This window comes from Colletotrichum godetiae (genome assembly GCF_030913485.1).
Source record: "Colletotrichum godetiae strain CBS 193.32 chromosome Unknown BDP55scaffold_4, whole genome shotgun sequence".
Taxonomy (NCBI): Eukaryota; Fungi; Ascomycota; class Sordariomycetes; order Glomerellales; family Glomerellaceae; genus Colletotrichum; species Colletotrichum godetiae.
In genome coordinates, this window is record NW_026851252.1 from 211,536 (window position 1) to 233,598 (window position 22,063).

The window sequence follows — 22,063 nt, forward strand, 5'->3', positions numbered from 1 at the left end:
CATGGAGTTCGCTAACTGCAGGGACCCCTGTCGACACTGGACAGCGCCCCATCAATGGCAAAAAAAAAAAAAAAAAAGTTGCCTTTTGGCTGGCGCGCGCCGGGAAAGGGTCCTCTCTTCCATTGGAGTAATTACCTACCAGACCAAAAAAAAAAAAAAAGTTGGAGGTACATGCAAATTGGTCGTCCATGAACATCACCGCCGTCGACATATCTCATAATTGAGCCACCACCATGGCTTCCATAGACGTGTCGACGCAGAGGAGCGCTCTCCTGAACGATGCGACTGTTCTGGAGCATCTACCTACCGAAATACTCGAAGTTATCAGAAATCACACCTCCTCACACCTCCTCGACGTCGTTGCAGAGGCCGCTCTCATTCCCCAACTTACAGATCGAATTTTCATTCACTTTGAGAATGTCTTTCCCGATATCTGCGCACGTTGGCTCCTCCACCTCGACAACCAAGCCGTCAATGGCAAGAATAGACAAATCCTTGCGTCTATTGCAAGGATATTACCCTTTGCTCCGTATTTATCGGAATTTCTCCAGCATGTCATGAGAGACGACTTGACGAAAGCGACGTCGGATACTATCCAGACGCTCACCCTCCGATTCCCCAAACTCACCACTTCTTCTCCCACACAAGACTCTGACCTTTTGACGCTATTGTTAGCAGCATGGCGGCTCGTCTGTTTCGACCAAAGGACCTACGGCATCCTGGTCTCACCAACACATATGCAAACTCTCTTCTCACATGAAAGCCGCGCCGTCCGGTACTTGGCCATCCGGATTTTCACCCAGCTCCTCCGCGCAGCCGACTCGAAGCTGGAATCTCTCATCACCGAGCACGTCGGGGCGACGGAGGCCGTCCTCGCTGACTTTGACGGGCGCGAGGTGGACTACGGGTTCCTGAGTCTGTATGAAGGTGCACGGATCAAGAAGGTATCGGCCCTGCGCCGGGAGCTTTGCGATGCTTCACAGAGCAATGAAATCCACTCTTTTCCACCGCAATCCCTCACTCCCTATGTTGCGTGCTACGGCAAGACAATACTGCCGAGACCGTCGGGACCCGTCGACAAAACATCGTCCCTCGTACTGACGTTCACCACCACCAAAAACCTCGAGAGTCTGGCTGGCCTTTTGAAGAATGCAAGCCCGATTCTGCTTCATGGCCTGCCTGGCTCTGGAAAGACCTCCCTGGTCCATGAAGTTGCAAAGGAGTTTGGAAAGCATTCCGAGATGGTGACATTACACATCAACGAGCAAACAGACGCAAAGATGCTTATTGGACTCTATTCGACCGACTCAAAACCCGGAACCTTTTCATGGAGAGCCGGTGTGCTGACAACCGCAGTCAGAGAAGGACGCTGGGTTCTCATCGAAGACCTGGATAGAGCACCGAACGAAGTCATCAGCACACTCCTCCCCCTGATCGAGCGCGGTGAGCTCCTCATCCCAAGCAGGGGTGAGCGTATCAAGGCTGCCAACGGATTCCGTCTCTTTGGCACCGTGAGAAGTTCACGCGGCATGCATGGCCGCGAGACGCTTCCCAACCTGCTGGGTATGCGGTTCTGGCAACTTCTCGCAGTACAGACTCCTACAGAGACCGAGCTACAAGACATCATTGTTGGATCCCACCCCATATTACACAAGTTTGCGCCTGGCATTCTTGCTGTATACAAGCGCTTGTCAAAGCCAATGTCCGGCAACGTCCCCTTGTCGTCCAGCCGCGGCATGGCCGACCGTCAAACCAGCTTGCGAGATCTGTTGCGGTGGTGCAGACGCCTTGGAGCCACCCTGTCCGAGGCAGGCTGCAAAACTGGCGAGGAACCTGTCACTGACACTATCCGAATGAACATGTTCAAGGAGGCTATTGACTGCTTCGTTGCTGGTATCCCCGACGTCCAGGCCAAACAGCACTTGATATTCGGCATCGCTGAGGAGATGCATATGCCGAGGGAGCTAGTCGAGCATCATCTGGGAAGCTACATCCCGGAGCTTGAGCAAAACGACAGCCTGTTCAAGATTGGCCGATCAACACTGCGCAAGCGGAAGGACCGCGTGAACAAGGCCGCCCTGGCCAAGAAGCCCTTTGCCAGTACAACACACGCAAAGAAGTTGTTGGAGCAGACCGCGGTAGCTGTAAACCTGGGCGAGCCGATTCTCCTCGTTGGTGAGACCGGTATCGGAAAGACGACTGTCGTTCAGCAGCTGGCTGATACGCTGGGCCACAAGCTGGTCGCCATCAATCTGTCCCAGCAGAGCGAAGCTGGAGATCTTCTCGGAGGCTTCAAGCCTGTCAACGTGAGGAGTTTGGCTGTTCCTTTGAAGGAGGAGTTTGAAGACCTGTTCTCGGCAACCGGCATCTCGACAACGAAGAATCAGCGCTACCTCGAACAGCTAGGAAAGTCATTCGCAAAAGGACAGTGGGCCAAGGCGGCCAAGTATTGGCGTGAAGCGCCCAAGATGTTCAAGAAGATTGTCGACGAACTGGCCCGGCGAGAAAGGGAGCAAAGCCAAGCCCGCGACGAGGCAGGCCAGCCAACGAAGCGCCGCAAGACCGAGTCCAAACTTCAGAGCCTTATGGAGCTCAGCCCTCGTTGGGATAAGTTCTCCAACAGCCTGGATCAATTCGAGGTTCAACTGTCTGGGGGCTCAACCGCGTTCGCGTTCTCTTTCGTGGAGGGCAACATTATCAAGGCTGCCCGGAATGGCGACTGGGTACTTCTCGACGAGATTAATCTGGCATCGCCTGACACTTTGGAAGCCATCGCGGATCTCCTGACGGGGCCTGTTGACATACCCTCCATTCTACTGTCCGAAACAGGAGAGATCGAGAGGATCAGGGCACACCCAAACTTCCGCATCTTTGGCGCCATGAACCCGGCAACAGATGTGGGCAAGCGCGATCTTCCCATCGGCATCCGGTCCCGTTTCACTGAGCTTTACGTTGACAGTCCTGACAAGGATGTCAAGGACTTGATTACCATCGTCAAGACATACCTGAGGAATAGCAGCATCAAGGATGAACACGCCGCAGACGACATTGCGGCGTTGTACATGAACACCAAGAGACACGCCGAGGAGAAGAGGATCGTGGATGGAGCCAACGAAGTGCCGCATTTCAGTCTCCGTACTCTCACCCGAGTCTTGACATTTGTCAACTACATCGCCCCCTTTTACGGCATTCGTCGGGCCTTGTACGAGGGTTTCTCCATGGGATTCCTCACGCTTCTCGACAGGAACTCGGAACAGATGGTCATGCCGTTGATCGACCTTCACCTGTTTGGCCGAGTCTCGAATCCGCAGTCTTTGCTTTCACAGTCACCAAGACAACCGGATGATGGTAAGCAGTATGTGCGGTTCCGCAACAAGGCCAAGGACCGTCATTACTGGCTTGCCCAGGGAGAAGAAAAGACTCTGGAACGGACCGACTACATCATCACACCTTACGTCGAACGCAACCTTCTCAACCTCGTTCGAGCGACATCTACGCGACGATTCCCCATTCTCATCCAGGGTCCGACATCTGCAGGAAAGACGAGTATGATTGAGTACCTTGCCAACTTCACGGGCAACAAGTTCGTGCGCATCAACAACCACGAACACACGGACCTGCAAGAATACCTGGGAACGTATGTCTCAGACTCGTCAGGAAGGCTTCGTTTCCAGGAGGGTCTCCTCGTACAAGCTATGCGGCAGGGTCATTGGATCGTGCTGGACGAGTTGAACCTGGCTCCCACTGACGTTCTGGAAGCACTGAACCGTCTGCTCGACGACAACCGAGAGCTCCTGATCCCCGAGACACAGGAAATCGTGCGACCGCATGAGAACTTCATGTTGTTCTCCACTCAAAACCCTCCTGGTCTGTACGGTGGCCGCAAGGTCCTTTCGCGTGCGTTCCGTAACCGTTTCTTGGAGTTGCACTTTGACGATATCCCCGAGGACGAGTTGGAGTACATCCTCCAAAACAGAAGCATCAACACCGCACCTTCCGACTGCAAGCGAATCGTCACAGTCTACAAGGAGCTCTCCCGCCTTCGCCAGACGAGTCGACTGTTTGAGCAAAAGGACAGTTTCGCAACGCTCCGTGACTTGTTCCGATGGGCCCTGCGCAAGGCAGACACACGAGAGCAAATTGCCATCAATGGTTTCATGCTTCTTGCCGAGCGAGTCCGAGTCGACGAGGAGCGGACTGCGGTCAGAGAGGTCATTGAGACCGTTTTCAAGGTCAAGATTGATCCGGACGTTCTATACACTGCCAACGCATCACCAATCTTGACCGAGGTTCTGGGCAAGTCCAACAACCATGGTGTGGTGTGGACTCGTGCCATGCGTCGTCTTTATGTTTTGGTGCATGCTGCCATCCTCAACAACGAGCCAGTCCTTCTCGTGGGCGAAACTGGATGCGGTAAAACCACCGTTTGCCAGATTCTCGGCGACGTACTTGGAAAAGAGCTGCACATCGTCAACGCTCACCAGAACACCGAGACGGGAGATCTCATCGGCTCCCAGAGACCCGTGAGAAATCGCGGTGCCATCTCAGAGACTCTGAAGAGCGATCTGATTGCTCTCCTCGGAGCGCTCGGCGAAGACGTGTCAGGCCCCCTGGACGTTCTGGTGCAACAGTACCACCGTCTTGCGGCGGATAAGATGGCTAGCGTCGATGCTGCTACGCAGGAGAAGATTGCATTGCTAGAAGCCAAGAGCAAAGCTTTGTTCGAGTGGTCTGACGGAAGTCTCGTTCACGCCATGAAGGCCGGTCAATATTTCCTTCTTGACGAGATTTCCCTTGCAGATGACTCGGTCCTGGAGCGTCTCAACTCGGTTCTTGAGCCCGGGCGCTCTCTTCTTCTGGCAGAGAAGGGTATCGACAACTCGTTCGTCACCGCGGCAGACGGTTTCCAGTTCTTCGCCACCATGAACCCGGGCGGCGATTTCGGCAAGAAAGAACTGTCACCGGCGCTGAGGAATCGTTTCACCGAGATTTGGGTCCCCGCCATGTCTGAGATGGACGACATGCTTGACATCGTTGTTTCGAAGCTGGATCCGTCCTTCCAGGCTTTCGGCAAGCCCGTGGTACAATTTGCCCATTGGTTTGGCCAGACTTTCAGATCGTCCTCCTCTACCGCCTTTTCAATCCGTGACATCCTCATCTGGGTCAACTTCATTAATTTGTGCGGCCCTGCCGCGCCCCAGTTTGCGATTGTCCACGGTGCGGCGACCGTCTTCATCGACAGCTTAGGTGCCAACCCCTCGGCATTACTGGCGATGGACCCCAAGGCGCTCGATTCACAGAGGCAAAAGTGTCTCGACAAGCTCAGCGAGCTTCTTGGGCACGATACCACGGCCGTCTACCGCGCTCAGCCCGAGGTCGTCTTGACCGACGACAGACTGTCCATCGGTGATTTCGGTCTGCCCCGTGAAGCTGGCCGTTCCACAGATCCCAGCTTCGCATTCAATGCACCGACCACAAGACTGAACGCCATGCGAGTTATGCGTTCCCTCCAAATGCGGAAGCCCATCCTGCTCGAAGGTAGCCCAGGTGTCGGCAAGACGACCCTCGTGGCTGCATTGGCTCGTGTGTGCGGTCGTCCTCTAACTCGTATCAACTTGTCAGACCAGACCGATCTGATGGATCTCTTTGGTACGGATATGCCTGTCGAGGGCGCCGAAGCTGGCAACTTTGCTTGGCGCGACGCTCCTTTCCTCCAGGCCATGCAAAATGGCGAATGGGTATTGCTTGATGAGATGAACTTGGCCTCTCAGTCTGTTCTGGAAGGTCTCAATGCCTGTCTCGACCATCGTGGCGAGGTATACATTTCAGAGCTCGATCAGGTCTTCAAGAGGCATCCTGATTTCAGGCTGTTCGCTGCACAGAACCCTCATCACCAGGGAGGAGGTAGAAAGGGTCTTCCCAGCTCTTTCGTGAACAGATTCATCGTCGTTTACGCCGACACCTTCACAGCGGAAGATCTCCTACTTATCGCTCAACACAACTTCCCGACTATCGCCACTGATGTCGTAAGCGGAGTCATTCAGTTCATCTCTCGCCTGGATCACCAGGTCGCAATCGAAAAGGCATTTGGCGCACACGGCAGCCCCTGGGAGTTCAACCTGAGAGACATCTTGAGATGGCTGCATCTCGTAGCCACAAAGGACCCCCTGCTGGCCACTGGCAAGCCAGACGACTTCCTCGACCTCATCATCCGCCAACGCTTCCGATCTTCTTCGGATCGTGAAGAGGTGAACAAGCTCTTCGCCGAGGTCTTTGCCAGAGAGCCGGAAGGCCACAGCCTTTATCACGATACTAACGCGGCCTTCTCTCAAGTCGGAAATGCACTCCTGCCCAGGAACCAAACTTCTCAGCTTTTGGAAATGCCCGGCATCGACATTATACCGCGACTGCCGGAGATCGAGTCACTGATGATTTGCATCAAGCAAGACATCCCATGTATTCTCAGTGGACCCTCTGGCAGCGGAAAGTCGGTGCTCCTCGAGCATGTCGCCGCCCTCGTCGGCAAGCCTCTCGTTGTGTTCCCTCTGAACGCTGATATCGACACAATGGACTTGGTCGGTGGGTTTGAGCAGTCAGACCCTCTTCGCGAAGTCAACGCTACTTTGCGCGAGCTTTTTGAGGGCCTTCAGACCACAGTCCTGACCAGAGTGCCAAGTCAAGTTCCGTCTTCAGCATTGGCCCTTCTGTACCTTCTGGAGACTTACCGTGGAGATACCGATGACCTTCCCGCCCTCAGGGGTGCAGTCGAACAACTGCTTGCCGAAGTGTCGAGCGAATCGGACATCGGAGCTCTTCTTTACACGGCTCATTCGGTCCTGCGAAACCCCCTGACCGTCAGCAACCCTCGTTTCGAGTGGCTTGATGGTGTCATTGTCAAGGCCTTGGAGACGGGACAGTGGCTGGTGCTTGATAATGCTAACCTGTGCAACGCCTCTGTTCTGGACAGACTCAATTCGCTGCTCGAGCCTAACGGCTTTTTGAGCATCAATGAGCATTGCGGACCTAACGGGGAGCCTCGCATCATCAGACCGCACCCAGAGTTCCGAATCTTCCTCACGGTCGATCCCAGATACGGAGAACTTTCGAGAGCCATGAGAAACAGAGCCGTCGAGATTCATCTCAGTGAGCGGAAGGCGCAGAGTGTGAACAGCTCCGGGCCTCAGGTTCATGTGGAAAGCAGCATGCAACGATTCTCCTCCTCAAAGGACATTTCCTTCTCGGCCTTGAGCGCGAACGACTCCTCTGATGTCAGCCACGCCGCATTTGGAAACCTGTCTCTGAGAGACACAGCGCTTATGGAGAGATTCTCACACTCTCTGCGCCGTGGCCTCGCTGATCCTACCTGGCCCGGACTCGAAAAGTACGAAGGTTCCCTCAATGAGCAACTCGGTTTCCTTGATGCTGCCGATACAGCTAGCCTTCGCAGCGCAATTTCCCAACTCTATACCAAGCTGCCTGGTTCCGACTCGGGCCTCAAAGAAGCTCAGCCTCTGAACCCTCTTCACAACGCTTCCATGGTGAGAGTCTTGGGCCACAACCACGATGAAATGCCTTTCTGGCTGTCTGTCTGCTATGAATTCCTCTTGGAAGTCCAACGTTGCCAATCTGTCATTTCTGCGCAAGCCACCAAGGCCAAGGCGGTGAAGCTCGCCTCTTTGAACCGACTCCAGCGATCCATCGTCTCGGACCGCATCGCAGCAGTAGCGAAGGATTCGACGGTCAGGGTATCAAAGTTCCTATCAAGAACTCTCCAGGTCATCAAGACCTTCATCCAGTCCAACCTCGCGACAGCTCAAGGCTGGAAGGAACGGGCCCAAGTTATCCGGAACATGCTGGACTTCTGGTGGCGAACCCTCCACCTGACCACCGGAGACATGTTTGAGGAAGCACGATTCCAGGCTCACTTGGTTCATGGCGTTGAGGCCGTGCAGAAACTTCTTTCGTCAGAAACGCAGTCCATCAACAGGCAACTTGCCGATCGCTACCTTCAGACCGTGGAAGAGGACTTCACCACTGGTTTCCGCCTTACTACTGGACTGAGCATGGAGGTCATGTGGAAGCGCATCAAGCCGCTCCCCATCATGAGCGAGGAAACTCTCAAGACAAGTCAAGAGATTGAGCGTTTGGGCATTCGACTTGACGAGCTCAAGTGGAAGGTCAAGGCATCCGTCTCTGACCTCGCCAGGGCAATGACAACCCTCGTCAAGGCCGACCAGATTGTGCGCGGCACCGATCTCGACGCCACTGAGCTCATCCATGACCTTTCCAAGGAGATTGAACTGTTGGAGTCCAAGGTTGGCTCTGAGACCAGCGAAGTGAAGCCGTTCTTCGCGGCAGAGTTCGAAACCCTCCGCCAGGCCTCGCTCTTGAAATCTCATGCCGGCCAATACCTCGAGGCTGTGCCATACGGCGCTAACGAGGCTGAACTTAAGGTCTTGTCGAACCAGAATACTATCGACCAGATCCGCCTGGGCAGCTTCCAAGTCAGAGAGGCGCATTCACTTACGATTGGCCAGCTGGCTTCCCAAGACCCGGCCACTCATGTGTGGAACGGCAGACTCGCAACGTCGCTCTTGTCAAGACTCAACTCGATTCAATCAACTAGTCTGCGTTCCCTGGGTCTTTTGGAGACCGAGCTCCCCGCTATGGGCCGGTCCGTGGCCGCGTTGGCTCCGGTGTTGCAGAAGAACCAAATCGTTGCTCTCAACAGGGTAGTCAAGTCACTTCTCGCAGATGTCTTCAGCCTGTATAGCGATGAAGGAGACGTCCACTGTGAGACGCTATACAACCGCATCAACCAAATGTTCGAGGACACCAAGGAAGAGGAAGCTGTGACGGCTGTGACAAAAGTCATGGAGATTGGGGTTGGGAAGACACTTCAGTGCAACGATTGGCCCCAACATCTGCCGCAACTTGTCGAGAACCACTTCAGTACGGCGATGCTTTACGTCGTAGCATCTGATAGTTTGTATGACAGGCCCCAAGAGTCTGAGACCGACGAGGCGTTGATGATGCCCGCGTTTACTGCCATGGCTTGGTCCGAATTCGCCAACGGCGCCATCAGGCTCTACGTGCCCGACAAATCCTTCGACCCGCAACTTCGGCCACAATTCGAAAAGGACGTTCACGATGAGTTGACCAAGCAGCTGCAGCACAAGCTTTCATCTTTGCTTGACTTTGAGACCCAATTCACTGGACAGCAAACCTCTCTCCGCATCCAGCTTGCGCAAGAGGAAGTGACCGCACTGGGACCTGCGCCGGCACCGGCGCAGCTGCTCTACCGACCGGTTCGATCAGAACTCAACTATGTTCAGACAGACTTCAACAACGTCCTGAAAATGGTCAGAGACCAAGATCTCTACAACACCCACGCCAAATATGTCTATTTACCAACCGGCTATGAACCAGCCCCGGAAATCGATCTCCTAAAGCAGAACCTGGCTCTCATGATCGACCGCCTTGCTAATCGATTTCATGCCTACCAAGACATGACTCGGCCTCTCGTCAATCTTCTCGGCTGTCTTCAAGTCGGTCTCTCGTTGAGCGCTGGGCTCATCACCTTGAGGCAGCATGCTCAAAGATCTTTGGACCCGGAGGAGAACCTCATGTACCTCACGCCTTTCACTGGCGGTACGCCGTATCACCACGGGATCAAAAAGTTCCCGAATAAGAGCTTGGAGTTCCTCGACTACATTGGTCTAGTTGCATCAGTCGAGGGCTTGTCGAACTTGAGCGCTGGTGTCCGTGAAGCGCTCTTTGAATGCGTCCACAGGTTCTACCAAGAATGGGTCAAGAAACTTGAAGAAGACCGTAAGGCTGAGGAGGCCAGAACGAACCTTTACCGGCACAAGGGAAGCTGGGAGGACGAAGAGGAGGTTGATGAGGAAGAGTTCAATGAGCTCTTCCCCACGTATGACCAGGAGGAAGAAGAGAAGCCCGCCATTGGCCATCAGAAGGTTCGCGATGTGTCAGTCCGCCTGGCCGAATCTCATCGCAAGGTCTTCCTGGAGCAAGCAGCCCCCTCCGAAGCACTGAAGAACGTCTGCAAGAAGGTCGGGAATAGCGTTGCGGCGGATAACAAGGACAAGTACGCTGTCCTGCCGAACATGACGCGTCGTCTCCTCCCCCTGACTCTCTGGTCCATCGACGAGCAAATGACCACCCTCACTGCGAACGGCGTCAGCGCTACGTACAACTTTTACACCGAAGCCAACCTGCCCGAGGTTCGCCGCCTGATCGCGCTTATCGACAAGGTCGAGGCCCGCTTCCGAGATCTCCGACAAGTCGACGAGATCGGTCACATGCAGCCTTTGGCAGATGTTCGATCAGCCTGCGACCAGCTCCTCCAGCTCACTCACTCGGAGCCCCTGGCAAAGATCCTCCCGAAACTGGAGACCCTGCACGCTATCGTCTACGAGTGGCAGCACGGAGGCTACGCTCCCGCCATCTATGGAGCTCCTGCTCTCTACACATCGCTGACGGATACCATCATCAGCTGGAGACGCCTGGAGCTCTCGACGTGGGCGAAGCTCTTCGACATGGAGGCCCAAAAGTGCACGGCAGACGCCGACTCGTGGTTCTTCGTCGCCTACCAGGTCCTCATTGCCACACCTCTGTCGCTTGTCGACTCCCCTGAGCTCAAGGACTACGCCGTCAATCTCGTCAGAGAGCTCGAGACGTACTTCTCGACCGCAATCATTGGCCAGTTCTCGGCCCGCCTCACGCTTCTGAGACAGCTGCAAAAGCACCTTGAGCTGCTCACGGTCGACTACCCTTCCTTGGCTGTGGTCTCTGACGCCGCCATCAACTTCATCGGTTTCTACTCCCGCTTCGAGAAGATTGTCCACCAAACAATCGTCAAGGGGCGGGCGCCGTTCGAAAAGACCATGAAGGAGGTCGTGCTATTGGCCAGCTGGAAGGACACAAACATCAACGCCCTGCGTGAGAGCGCACGCAAGTCTCACTTGAAGCTCTTCCGTCTTGTTCGTAAATTCCGCACTCTTCTCGGACAGCCGATGAAGCCTATCCTGGACCAGGGCATCCCTGACGAGGACGTTCCTATTCCCCAAGACGCCGTGGCCGCGGACGCGATTGACATCAAGGTCGATCCCGCAGCCATCAAGACCTGCGATCAAGGCTTGCCAGGCTGGCTCGCTCAACACAAGCGTCTCTCGAACGCCTCAAAGACGCTGTCCATCATGGCCAACGTCTCTGCCCAGGCGAACCAGAGCCCACTGGACGCCACCCAGGAGATCATCTCGTATGTCAAGGAACTCAACGCCTCCATCGCCGAGCTGCGAAAGGAGACGCCCAGCACCTTGACCGATGAGACCAAGGACCAGGTCAAGCACCTCAAGACGCGCAAGCGCAACCTCTATGCCGATGTGCTCAAGATCCTGAGGCAGATGGGCTTCCGATATAACCTTGGAACCGACGAGCTAGCCCGACAGGAGTCTGCTGCCGTTGTTCTCGCCGGCTCGCCCGCCTCCATTATTCGGGAGGGCAGCGCCGATGACGCCGCCGAGTACTACTTCCACAAGGTCGTCGACATTGCACCCAAGGTCAGAGCCTCGATCCATGAGTACTCGGGCGATCTTACTGGCGCCGAGATGCAACGAAGCACCGGTTTCATGGAGGGTATGATGGCCGTTTTGGTGGGCCAGCACAGCTCTCTGTCTTCTGCTCGCACCGCGATTGCTTCTCTTGATAGCGCCATTGCCACCGTTGACAGCTTGAAGGGCACAGCTATCGGACACGACACCACCAGCACTCGCGCAGGACTTTCTATGAATTGGATGAAGCCAATCCTGGACTTTGGAATGAAAATTGTGGATATCCACGGCAAGTTGGCATCTGTCGACAATCAGGCCATTTCCAACATCCTGCGGACTACGCTGCAGGAAGTCGAGACCCTGTCGGAGAGCTGGTCTACATCCGCTTCAAAGCACGACAAGTTCACCAACGGATCGCACAGCGATATCCAGACAAGATACGAGTCTGTGACGCAAACGTTGAATGGCGAGCTTCCTACTAGTCGCCGCGATCTTGACTTCATCTTGGATCAGGTCAGAAGATGGATCCATGTGCCACATATCTTTGGCCGTGAGTTGCCGGCCCTCGATGCTACCGCCCAGAAGTTCAAACACGCGATCTCCAGCCTCTGTGATGCCGTCCTTGTCGCGGTTCAAGGATACAAGAAGGCCATGGCTGATCTGCCAAGCTCATCCGATGATGCAGGCTGGTTGGCAAAGACATCCACCGTTCGGAGCGCCGGACTGAGTGCACTTCATATCAACGCAATCGTAAGCAAGGTCGAGGATTGCTTCTCCGCCTTGGAGCTTGTCGATTTGGACAAGGACCAGATGGGCGCCGTTGCCTCGTCGCTCTTCTCCATTGTGCTCCCGATTCTTCGGCAGTACGCACTCACCTGTCGCCAGAGCCTGTCCCAGCTTCAAAGCTTGCAGGCGGCCACTGGCCACATGACATACAACCTGGCGCAGACTTTTACTCAGCTCGCCGCCAAGGGCTTCTGCTCTCCTCAAGAAAAGTCAGACGAGCAGTCTGGGGACTCTGGAAAGATGGAATCTGGAACAGGTCTTGGAGACGGAGACGGAGCGGAGGATATCAGCAAAGACATTCAACCTGATGAGGACCTCACCGAGCTCGCCCAAGAACCCAACAAGGAGAAGGATGGAGAGATGGAAGACGAAAAGGATGCGGTCGATATGGCGGACGAGGAGATGGAAGGAGAAATGGGCAGTGTTAACGGAGATGACGAGGAAGACAAGTCAGACGGAGAGGGCGAGGACGGTGAAAAGGATGACATGGAGGAGGAGGTTGGCGATGTTGATGACTTTGATCCCACTGCCGTTGACGAAAAGATGTGGGACGGAGACAACGAGGAGGAAGCAGAGAAAGACCAGCAGGGCGAGAAGGCCAAGGGCCAGAAGAAGGATGAGCAGATGGCCGCCGATGCTGACGCCAATGCTGACGAGAACGACGCCGAGGATGATAACAAGATGGACCAGGACGATGACGAGGAGGCGGAGGACGAAGAGCCTGGTCAGGAGCAAGAGGACGCCAAGTTTGAGGACGACCAGGTCAAGCAAGACCAGAACGTCGAAGAGAACGATGCTCTTGAGATGCCTGAGGAGATGGACTTTGACTTTGAGGAGGACGGAGAAGATGCCGGCTCAGAGGACGAGGAGCTTGACAAGTTGTCCGACGTTGAGAAGGAAGATGCTAAAGAACAGCATGACTCCGACATTGAGGACGGAGAAGAAGAGACTCAGCGACCTGATGAGAAGGGTCCTGAGGAGGAAGATGAGGATGGCAAGGAGGAGGAAGCGCCCGAGGAAGATCTCGCGGGCGAACCCGAGCTCGATATGGAGCCCAAGGCGGAGGAAGAGGAAGAAGAAGCCGCCCAGCCAGAGCAACCCGATGCCCTCGCGGAACCGCCCAAGGACAACGCCAACGCCGATGTCAACGCTGCGCCGAGCGACGTCAAGGGCGGCGGCCAAGATCAAGACGTCGATCAGATGGACGTTGAAAACGACTTCAATAACAACGCCGCCCAGCGAGACGATGGCGACGCGGGTGAGGGTTCCGCAGAGCAGCAGACAAGCGCCGGAAAGAAGGGACAGCTCTCCCGGTCCGACGACCAGGCGCAGCCCACCGACCAGGACCAGGACGACTCGGCCGAGGAAAAGAGCCGCCAGGACCCCTTCAAGAAGCTCGGTGACGCGCTGGAGCGCTGGCACCGTCAGCAGAACGACATCAAGGACCCGGAGAAGCAGGACGAGAAGGAGGGCGAGCAGAAGCAGCCGAAGGATACCAGCGCGGACCTCGGCGCCCGCGAGTTCCAGCACCTCGAGGACGACGAGACCGCCGTCGACGCGCAGGCCATGGGCGCCGCTTCAGAGGACCAAGTGCAGCCTATCGACGAGGCCATGGCCATTGACGAGGAGAAGGAGGACCCGCAGAGCCGCGTGATGCCGGAGAACGAGGACGTGGAGATGGAGCAGGATGCCGCCGACAAGATGGACACCGAGGCGGACGAAGCCCCCGAGGCGCAGGACAAGGACAACGGCGCCGACAAGGACGACGGTCGATCGGGCGTCAAGACGCGACAAGGCAACTTTGACCGCGAGCCGTCGCCCGAGGAAGACGAGGTCCCGAGAGACGGAGACGAGGAGGAGGAGCAAGCCATTGAGGAAACCTCGACGCAGCTCTCGACAACACACATCAGCGAGGACGACAACACCCTCCCCCTCGGCGACTTCTCCGAAGCCCTGCAGTCCTGGACATCCTTCCAAACCAAAACCCACCCGCTCTCCCTCTCCCTCACCTCCCAGCTCCGCCTCATCCTCACCCCCTCTCAATCCACCAAACTCTCGGGCTCCCACCGCACCGGCAAACGCCTCAACATCAAGAAAATCATCCCCTACATCGCCTCCTCCTACAAGCGCGACAAGATCTGGATGCGCCGCGCCGTGCCCACCAAACGCTCCTACCAGATCCTCCTCGCCGTCGACGACTCCCGCAGCATGGGCGAGTCCTCGTCCGGCACCCTCGCCCTCGAGTCCCTCGTCATGGTCTCCCGCGCCCTGACGATGCTCGAAGTAGGCCAGGTCGGCGTCCTCGGCTTCGGCGCAGACACCTTTTTGGCGCACGACTTGGCGTCCCCCTTTGCCTCCCACGACGCCGGCGCAAAAGTCCTGCAGCACTTCCACTTCAAACAGGACCGCACCGACATCGCCCTGCTAGTCCGCAGGACGATAGACCACTTCCGCGCCGCGCGCCTGCAGAACCCGTCGCGCGGCGGCGGCGCAGAGGACCTCTGGCAGCTGGCGCTCATCCTGTCCGACGGCCTGACGCCGTCGAACCAGCACGAGCCGATCCGCCGCCTGCTCCGCGAGGCCATGGAGGAGCGCATCATGGTCGTCTTCATCGTCATGGACGACACGGGCAACAAGAAGGGCGACAGCGTGCTGGATCTCAAGGAGGCGAAATTCGTCAAGGACGAGCACGGCGGTAGTCGGGTTGTTATTGAGCGGTATCTTGATACCTTCCCGTTCCAGTACTACTTGATCGTGCATAACCTCGAGGACCTGCCTGGCGCGTTGGCTGGGTTGTTGAGGACATGGTTTGCCGAGGTCAATTCGTGAAGAAAATAGACAAGGAATAGGGAACAGGAAGATAAAAGTTTACGTGTTTTGGTGATTTAGGGACAAGAAAAAAGGAGTTTGGAATGGGATTCATTATTCTTACTTTGTTACTTAGTCAGGGCGGCATTGAAAAAGAATGTGCATTATCAAAAGTGAAGAGTTAGACACATATCGAGCAACGTATTGCCAATCACATTCGATTGTATTGTGAAGCTAGCCGTGACCTTCTTATGTGGTATCAACCCGGGCCGTAGCCGCCATAGCCAGCGCGTAGAATTACATACCGAAAATACACTCCAAGACCACCCTGAACTCCATATCCCAACCAGTCCATCCCAACGTGCTCTTGGGCATCAACAAGGTAAATGCAGCACGCTAGGCGCTCTCCACTCTGGCCTTCTTGACCGCACCCTGCTCCTCGCCATCATCGACAGATTTGCGCTTGTTGTCCGAGTCGACGGTATTCTCAGCAGATGCAGCCATGTTCTTCACCCAGCGCGCGTGCCAGTCAAGAATTCTAGCGTACTCGAGCTCGACGCTGACCAAGGCCTCATTGAGCTTCTCTGACCGCTCGGACTGGTCCAGTTGACCGAGCACATCAGCGTTCTGTCGGTACAGGCGCTGCTTCACAAACAGCTGCCACAGGCGGTACAGGTGCTTATCCTCCTTGGTAGGCGTCGGCTTCTTCTCATCGCCGAATCCTACCCGGACAGACTCGGGAAGCTGTGACATTGTCTGAATCTCAACCAGGCGCTTGAACTGACGCTCCACGATCTTGGTCTTTTGACGGAGGCCTCTAAGAAGCTCCTGGTCTACTAGGTCCTTGGGTACGGTGCCGCTAGGAGGGCTAGGAATAGCAATGCTCGTGTTGATCTTAACCTTGCCGAATTCCGGCAGTGACCGCAGGAAGGTGATGTCAGCCAAGTCGCGCATGTCATCGAAGGCCTCATTGGGGTCCTCCACAGTCAACTCCAGGGTCTGCGGGTTCTTGTAGTAGTGCTCAAAGATGATCTTGTAGAGACGAGCACCGATGCCCTTGCCCTGGAAAGGCGGCAAGATCAAGAACTGCGACAGCCGAGACCGGCAGGGAAGCTCCTCCAGCAGGTTGAACTCCTCCTTTGGTAGATCCCATTCGGACGACGGTGGAGTGGGCGGTCTGAAACAAAAGAACTTATAGACGGTTGAGTAGCCGACAAATGTGTAGGAAGGCCTGTCGCTGGTCTCCGGGGATATCTGCTTTCTGTACAGAAAGAATGTGGTCCAACGGTTGGCATCCTCGAGGACCTTCCACGGGTCCTCCTCGTTCTCTGGATCGCGAGAGACGTACGAGCCTCCTTCAATAAACATTGGGACCATGATTTCGACTCGGGTGACGATCTGACGGATAGCGGGGTCGGCAAGACTTCCCTTCCACACCTCGTACGTGCCGTCATCGCCCTCAAAGCTAGAGTGTAGACTGCCAGGAGGGGTCCAGTCGGCGGGTTGGCTCTGGGCACTTGTGTTGAACTCGCGTGCGGGTTGAAAGGCAACTATGATAGGTTCACGGTTAGCGAAATGATTTCTTCGCGACGGAGCAGCGTGACTTACCGAGGGGGAGGTGCTCTTTCAGAGTCGCGTCGACATCCGCCGCCTCAGTCTCTCCAACGGACTGAAACTTCCTGCCGTATGAGACCTGGACGTTGGGACGCATGTCAAATGTGCGGTAGCGCAGATTAATCTTCAGATCCTTGTATCCGAAGATGCGCTCATCGTCGCCGAAGATAGAGTAGGTAAACTTAGGGTTGAATGTGGCAATCGTCTTTGTCGCTCCGGTAGCAGGTGCGATCAAGCTGATGTTCAGCGATTCGGTGGCGTTGGCCGACCCTATCCAACATGTCAGTGATCGTTGCGACGTTGGGGTCATGAAGAAGTTGAGATTCATACACTCATCCGTCTCAGCCATGGTATCAATATAGGTATGGTGTGAGTCGCACAAGTTGCGGTTGTTCTGGGGCGTTCCAATGCGAATAAAGAAGTATTGCGATAAAGTACTTGTCGTTTCGCGGTTCAAGAAACGGCGCTCGGGTGATGTTTGCTTGTCGAGGTTGACGTCGAGGGTCAACTGGGAGCTTCTTTTTTTTGCGACGGAATCAGCCTTGGGGGTTTACGCGCAGTCCAGAGCAGTGTCGCGACGAGACGCGCCTGTGAGTTAATTGAGACCCGCTGCAGTCGGATTGAGTGGCTCACGACAGTCCAGGTGCTGCCGAGCCCTCTTGGATCAAATCGGCTGTCAGCGGTTTCGAGGGGCGCTAGTGCTGAAAACGCCTTAGCTCTGGTCCATTTCTCGCAGCAGCCGCAGAAGGAGCAAGCAGCGTGGCAGCAAGCAGGAAGCAGCGACGGGAAGGACCCACCAGATTACGACATGGGGTGACAAGGCCCAGAAGAAGGGGGGAGGGGACGACACAGAGAGCGAGCAAGCAAGGAACCTTGGAAAAGCCAATGGAAATGCCCAGCGACCAATGATCTTGCGCCCGCTGTCCCGGTACGTGCACCTTGGGAGCCAGCTCAGCTCTCCCAACCTCGACGATAATTCTCCCTGTGCACTCCTAGCTCAAATCCAATCTCAAAGGAAAAAGAAGAGTCCAGGGCAGGAGTTTGAGCAGCTCCATCATTTTTGCCGTCTGTCCATTTCTCTCCTCGTCCATTCACGCCAGAGCTGCCGTCGACAATTGAAGAACCTCAGACATGCTGGCGTGATCCAACAACGTCTCGATAAACCCTCTTCCACTCTCTCTTCTTCCTCTCTCTCCCATCTCATCCGGCCCCCTCAATTCCGCGCACGCCGAATCGCAAACGATCGACACTCCCTATCCGACTATGGGAGGACTACTGCTGCTGCTCTTGCTGAGCGTATGTACACACCATTCTCTTACACCAGTCTACCTACCTTGCCCGTAACTCGAGCTCCCGGCCAGGCGGTACACTTTGGACGGCTATGCACGATGGAAAGCTAACAAATCATCTCCACGATAGACGGTCATGGCCTTGGCGTAGGTTGCACACGGCGATGCTTCCCCCCAGCCTTCCGAACCCTCCGTAAAACTGACGACGTATCCCGCGATTTCTCAGGTCCTTCTTCGCCGGCTCACTACCACTCGCAATCAGCCTCACACAGTCGCAACTCCGATTGATATCCAGCGTGGGCGTCGGTATTTTGGTTGGAACATCCATGATTGTGATTATACCCGAGGGCATCGAAGCCGTCACAACCACCGGCGGGCACTCGCACAGCAAGAGGAGTTTGGTGGATACGGCTGGAAAGCAAGGGAGCCCGGCTATTCGGTGGATGACAGACGGAGATATATCTCAGTTGGCAGGTATCACCAAGTCTGCGCGGACTATTGAAGAAGAGCTTCAAGCCATTGGCCGTGATGTGGAATACACTGCAAAGCTGCATGGTCGGGAGGAGCAAGATGAGCATGGCCACGAGCAACCTCCGGCACCCGGCCCCGGCCCCGAACCTCACCACGACGAGCAAAGGCACGACAATGAGGTACCGACCTTCTACATCGGCCTGTCCATGATCCTCGGTTTCGTCCTCATGTACCTGATCGACAGACTGCCCCGCCACGCAGCAGGTGGCAATGGATCCGAGCCGCAGATGCGTCACGTCAGCTTGGATAACCTAGGCGTTTCATCAAGCGTTGGCGATGAGGAAACGGAAGGCTTCCTCGGTTCTCTTGCACCTCCACCAAAGCAATCCAGAAGCCTAGCTACCACCATCGGGTTGGTGATCCACGCCGCAGCGGACGGCATCGCAATGGGCGCGTCCACGTCCACGTCAAATACCAAGTTGGGGCTTATAATATTCGTTGCCATCATGGTTCACAAGGCGCCAGCGGCATTTGGCCTGACATCGGTACTTCTGAAGCAGGGTTTGTCCAAAAGAACGGCTAGAGGACACCTCATCGTTTTCAGCCTGGCTGCTCCCTTTGGAGCTCTTAGTACGTGGGCCATCATTCGAATCTTGGGCGGTGGAAATTTTGAGGGCGAATCTGGTCAGTGGTGGACGGGTATGCTTCTACTCTTCTCCGCAGGAACATTTCTGTAAGTTGAACGACAGCCCATCGTTGAGGCGCGAACAATGACTAACAACCCACAAGGTTTGTTGCGATGCATGCCATGCAGGAAGACAGCGGTTCTCCAAAGCACGAACACGGTGGCATGAACGGCTATGCTGACGGAAATGGTGCACAAAGGGGCCAGCAGAGGCCGCAGATGCGTGATACTTTTGCGACAGTCGCTGGCATGCTCCTGCCGCTTCTTACCCAGTTTGGACATCACCACTGAACAATTGCCTGCGCAATGGACAAAGGAGTCTTGTTTTTTCGAGATGAAAAAGGTGCAATGCTGGGGGTTTTTTGTACGAGTAAATCGTGGCACCCAAAACCGAAGGGGCCCAGGTCCTTCTGACACATGACGATGATGATTGTATAGACTTCCATAACTTTGAGTTCGTCTCTGATTCTGGAGGGAATAAGTCCAGATGATGTATTTTAGGAATCTGTACTATTAGATCGACCAGAGGCGCTTTCGAATGTCTATAGAACGCATGGTAGTCTCAAATTCCCGCTTCGACACGTTCCAGAAGCTGCAGTCCGAGTCGAGTGGCCCGGAACCAATTTGAGCTTTTGAACTGACCCGGTGGTCCATTGATCGGGGCCGAGGAGCGCGACCTACCTATCTGTACACAGTAGTAAGCACAAAGTACAGCATGTTGGCGCAAGAGTGGGAGGGGCCGGCTCGACGGGCGCCAGGGAAGCCCTTGTCGACCGAGCGTCCAAAGTCGAGCAAGGTTTCTGGTCGGGCTGTTTCAAGTTCGCACGACGACCTTGGCTCCAGCGAGGCGCTCATGGCGCCGCCTCCTGGCCATCGGTTGGCTCAAGAGGATTGACGGCCCTTGGCATCGCATTCGCTTGTCCTTGTCCGAGCCAGGGCGCGGAAAGTCCTCAGCGACGGAAAGCAAGCTGGGCTCTTCATGGTTACTACCCAGTAGGCCAACATTCAAGGCCTCGGGCCTGAGGTCGAGGTTCAAAGGGAGTGAGAGGGAAAGTATCCGCAGCGTCCACGTCGAAGAGAAAAGATCTGCAGGGCTGAACGCTGCATCTGGATCACTGCGCATCTGCTGGTTTATTGCGTTTCTTCAGACCCAGATCATCCCATGAGTAAGCTGGCATTGCCTATCCTCTCATTATTGAACAATCCGATGTTTGAGAAGCAAGGAGAACTTGGGTTTCGAGACAGTCAACCCCAATGGGCCTGAGCGCAAAAGGATAACTACACCCCTTCACTGTAACATTGAGGTAAATCTGAAGCATGAGCCGCCAGTGTCGCAAATGGATGGTCCTCTGGAGACTGGTGCTACGCACTTGCGGGCCACATCTGGCCAACTGTTTGGCAGCTTTTCTCTGTCGCATTCGGTGGACAGTTCAGACGCAGATTTGCTTTTCGGCCCCATCGCACACATCGAGGTGAAAGTTCCCAGTCTTGTATCGCAAACATACTAGGAGTGAGGGATACCTATACTTGAGGAACGCGGGACCAACAATACGATCGCTCCCTTAAGAGTAGGGAGGTGTAGTAAATTCGACAGCAACCGGTACTTGCCTAGACATAGCGCCTAGGATCTGCAGTTTCTCGGTGACAACCAGGCCTTTTCTAGTCAAAGAGACATGCGGTTGAACTCGTGAAAATGTGTTGCTGGCTACAGCTGGTAATGCAATCCCCTGAAGCAAAACTTGTTAGGCTAAACCAACAGATTAACAGTGCCAGGGTACCGTAGAAACCCGAACGAGTATTCGTTGTTCAGCGGGTTCTGGCTGGCGAGCCAACCATGTTCCGTGCGCGATCGAACAGCCCACCAGGCTCCGCGAACGTGGGCGAGTTGTTGTATCCGTATTCGTAGTGCTTTTGTATCATTGGGTTCAGGGTCAGAAGTCGTCTCTTTTCCAATCGAAAAAGCACCTATCCGTAGGCCAGAGCGCCGTCGCGTGTGCATGGCTGCGGTGGAACCTGGCTCGAATTATGAGTCGATAGTTGCAAAGTACGTTGACTATGCGAAATTGGTTGTTCCTGCAAGACCTTGGAAGACAACATCCCAGACAATAGCGCTGACACTCAGGGTTCAGAGATGGGAGGGCGGCTGTGGCTGTCCTTCAAGACCGGGGAAAGACGCAGCGAGATCCTTTTCGGCGTGCGTACGGAGTACGGAGTACGTACACGCCAGACTCCCCATTGCGCCATTGTGCTTTTCCCATCGCAGGCTGAGTGAGGTGTGGGAACTTGAAAGGGCAGATGGCACCAGACAAGCCAATGGGTGAGTGCGCTGGACGACTCGGGCCTGAAGAGCGAAGACAGACTCGGTCGCAACTTTGGCATGAAAGAACCGATCGACGTCACGAATACCCACTACGGTGCCTCCCAAGTGCAGACGAGGACACTAGTTGGTGGCATGTAAGCGCCGCTAACTCGGACCCTGCAGGCCACCCCGGAGGGCAGAGATGTGGTTTATTGTTTGCGGCGACTCCAAAGAATGTGAGACGTGCTCTCTTTCTCTCTCTGACTCTCACACACACTCTCTATCTGTCAGCTGGTCTTGGTTAGCTTGTAAAAGACAATAGACCCGAGAGTCGGTCATGCGTAGGTATGTACGGGCAGTAATGGTCTTTGGAGGCCGTGGAAGTAATGACAGCGTTTAAATGCCCGATCGCGACCAGCGTTGAGGTGTGACATTGTTCGCTTCGTTACGTCCGCATTCGAACTCTTCCGTGGCGACAACGGGCTGACAGAATCGGCGAGCCAACCGCCAAGACCTACGAGAGAAAGTTGCCAGTTGC

The 22,063-nt window shown here is 55.3% G+C and overlaps 3 protein-coding genes across 3 annotated transcripts; 2 read left to right on the plus strand and 1 right to left on the minus strand.

The window, feature by feature from the left end:
* Window positions 1–233: 233 nt before the first annotated feature.
* On the plus strand, window positions 234–15,188 carry BDP55DRAFT_723832 (ATPase; the record flags this gene model as incomplete). Its single annotated transcript, XM_060578803.1, has 2 exons — window positions 234–8,952; window positions 9,007–15,188. 2 exons carry the CDS (start codon window positions 234–236, stop codon window positions 15,186–15,188), a joined length of 14,901 nt encoding a protein of 4,966 aa, XP_060434902.1.
* A 182-nt stretch (window positions 15,189–15,370) lies between these two features.
* BDP55DRAFT_572765 (histone acetyl transferase HAT1) lies at window positions 15,371–17,394 on the minus strand. The gene is made up of 3 exons (XM_060570752.1): window positions 17,112–17,394; window positions 16,776–17,051; window positions 15,371–16,717 (listed from the first exon to the last, which is right to left on the minus strand). The coding sequence occupies exons 1-3, from the start codon at window positions 17,128–17,130 to the stop codon at window positions 15,564–15,566; spliced, it is 1,449 nt and encodes a 482-aa protein (XP_060434903.1). The 5' UTR covers window positions 17,131–17,394; the 3' UTR covers window positions 15,371–15,563.
* A 541-nt stretch (window positions 17,395–17,935) lies between these two features.
* Window positions 17,936–19,779, plus strand: BDP55DRAFT_257721 (ZIP zinc transporter). Its single transcript, XM_060566313.1, has 4 exons — window positions 17,936–18,077; window positions 18,201–18,217; window positions 18,297–19,274; window positions 19,331–19,779. The coding sequence occupies exons 1-4, from the start codon at window positions 18,045–18,047 to the stop codon at window positions 19,515–19,517; spliced, it is 1,215 nt and encodes a 404-aa protein (XP_060434904.1). The 5' UTR covers window positions 17,936–18,044; the 3' UTR covers window positions 19,518–19,779.
* Window positions 19,780–22,063: the final 2,284 nt, after the last annotated feature.

Bases quoted from the DNA above. Each gene is read 5' to 3' on its own strand.
- BDP55DRAFT_572765 (XM_060570752.1), bottom strand. The intron at 16,718-16,775 runs GTAAGTCACGCT...AACCTATCATAG, and splicing joins GAAAGAGCACCTCCCCCTCG to TTGCCTTTCAACCCGCACGC.
- BDP55DRAFT_257721 (XM_060566313.1), top strand. From the start codon at position 18,045: ATGGGAGGACTACTGCTGCTGCTCTTGCTGAGC. The intron at 19,275-19,330 runs GTAAGTTGAACG...ACAACCCACAAG, and splicing joins TTCTCCGCAGGAACATTTCT to GTTTGTTGCGATGCATGCCA.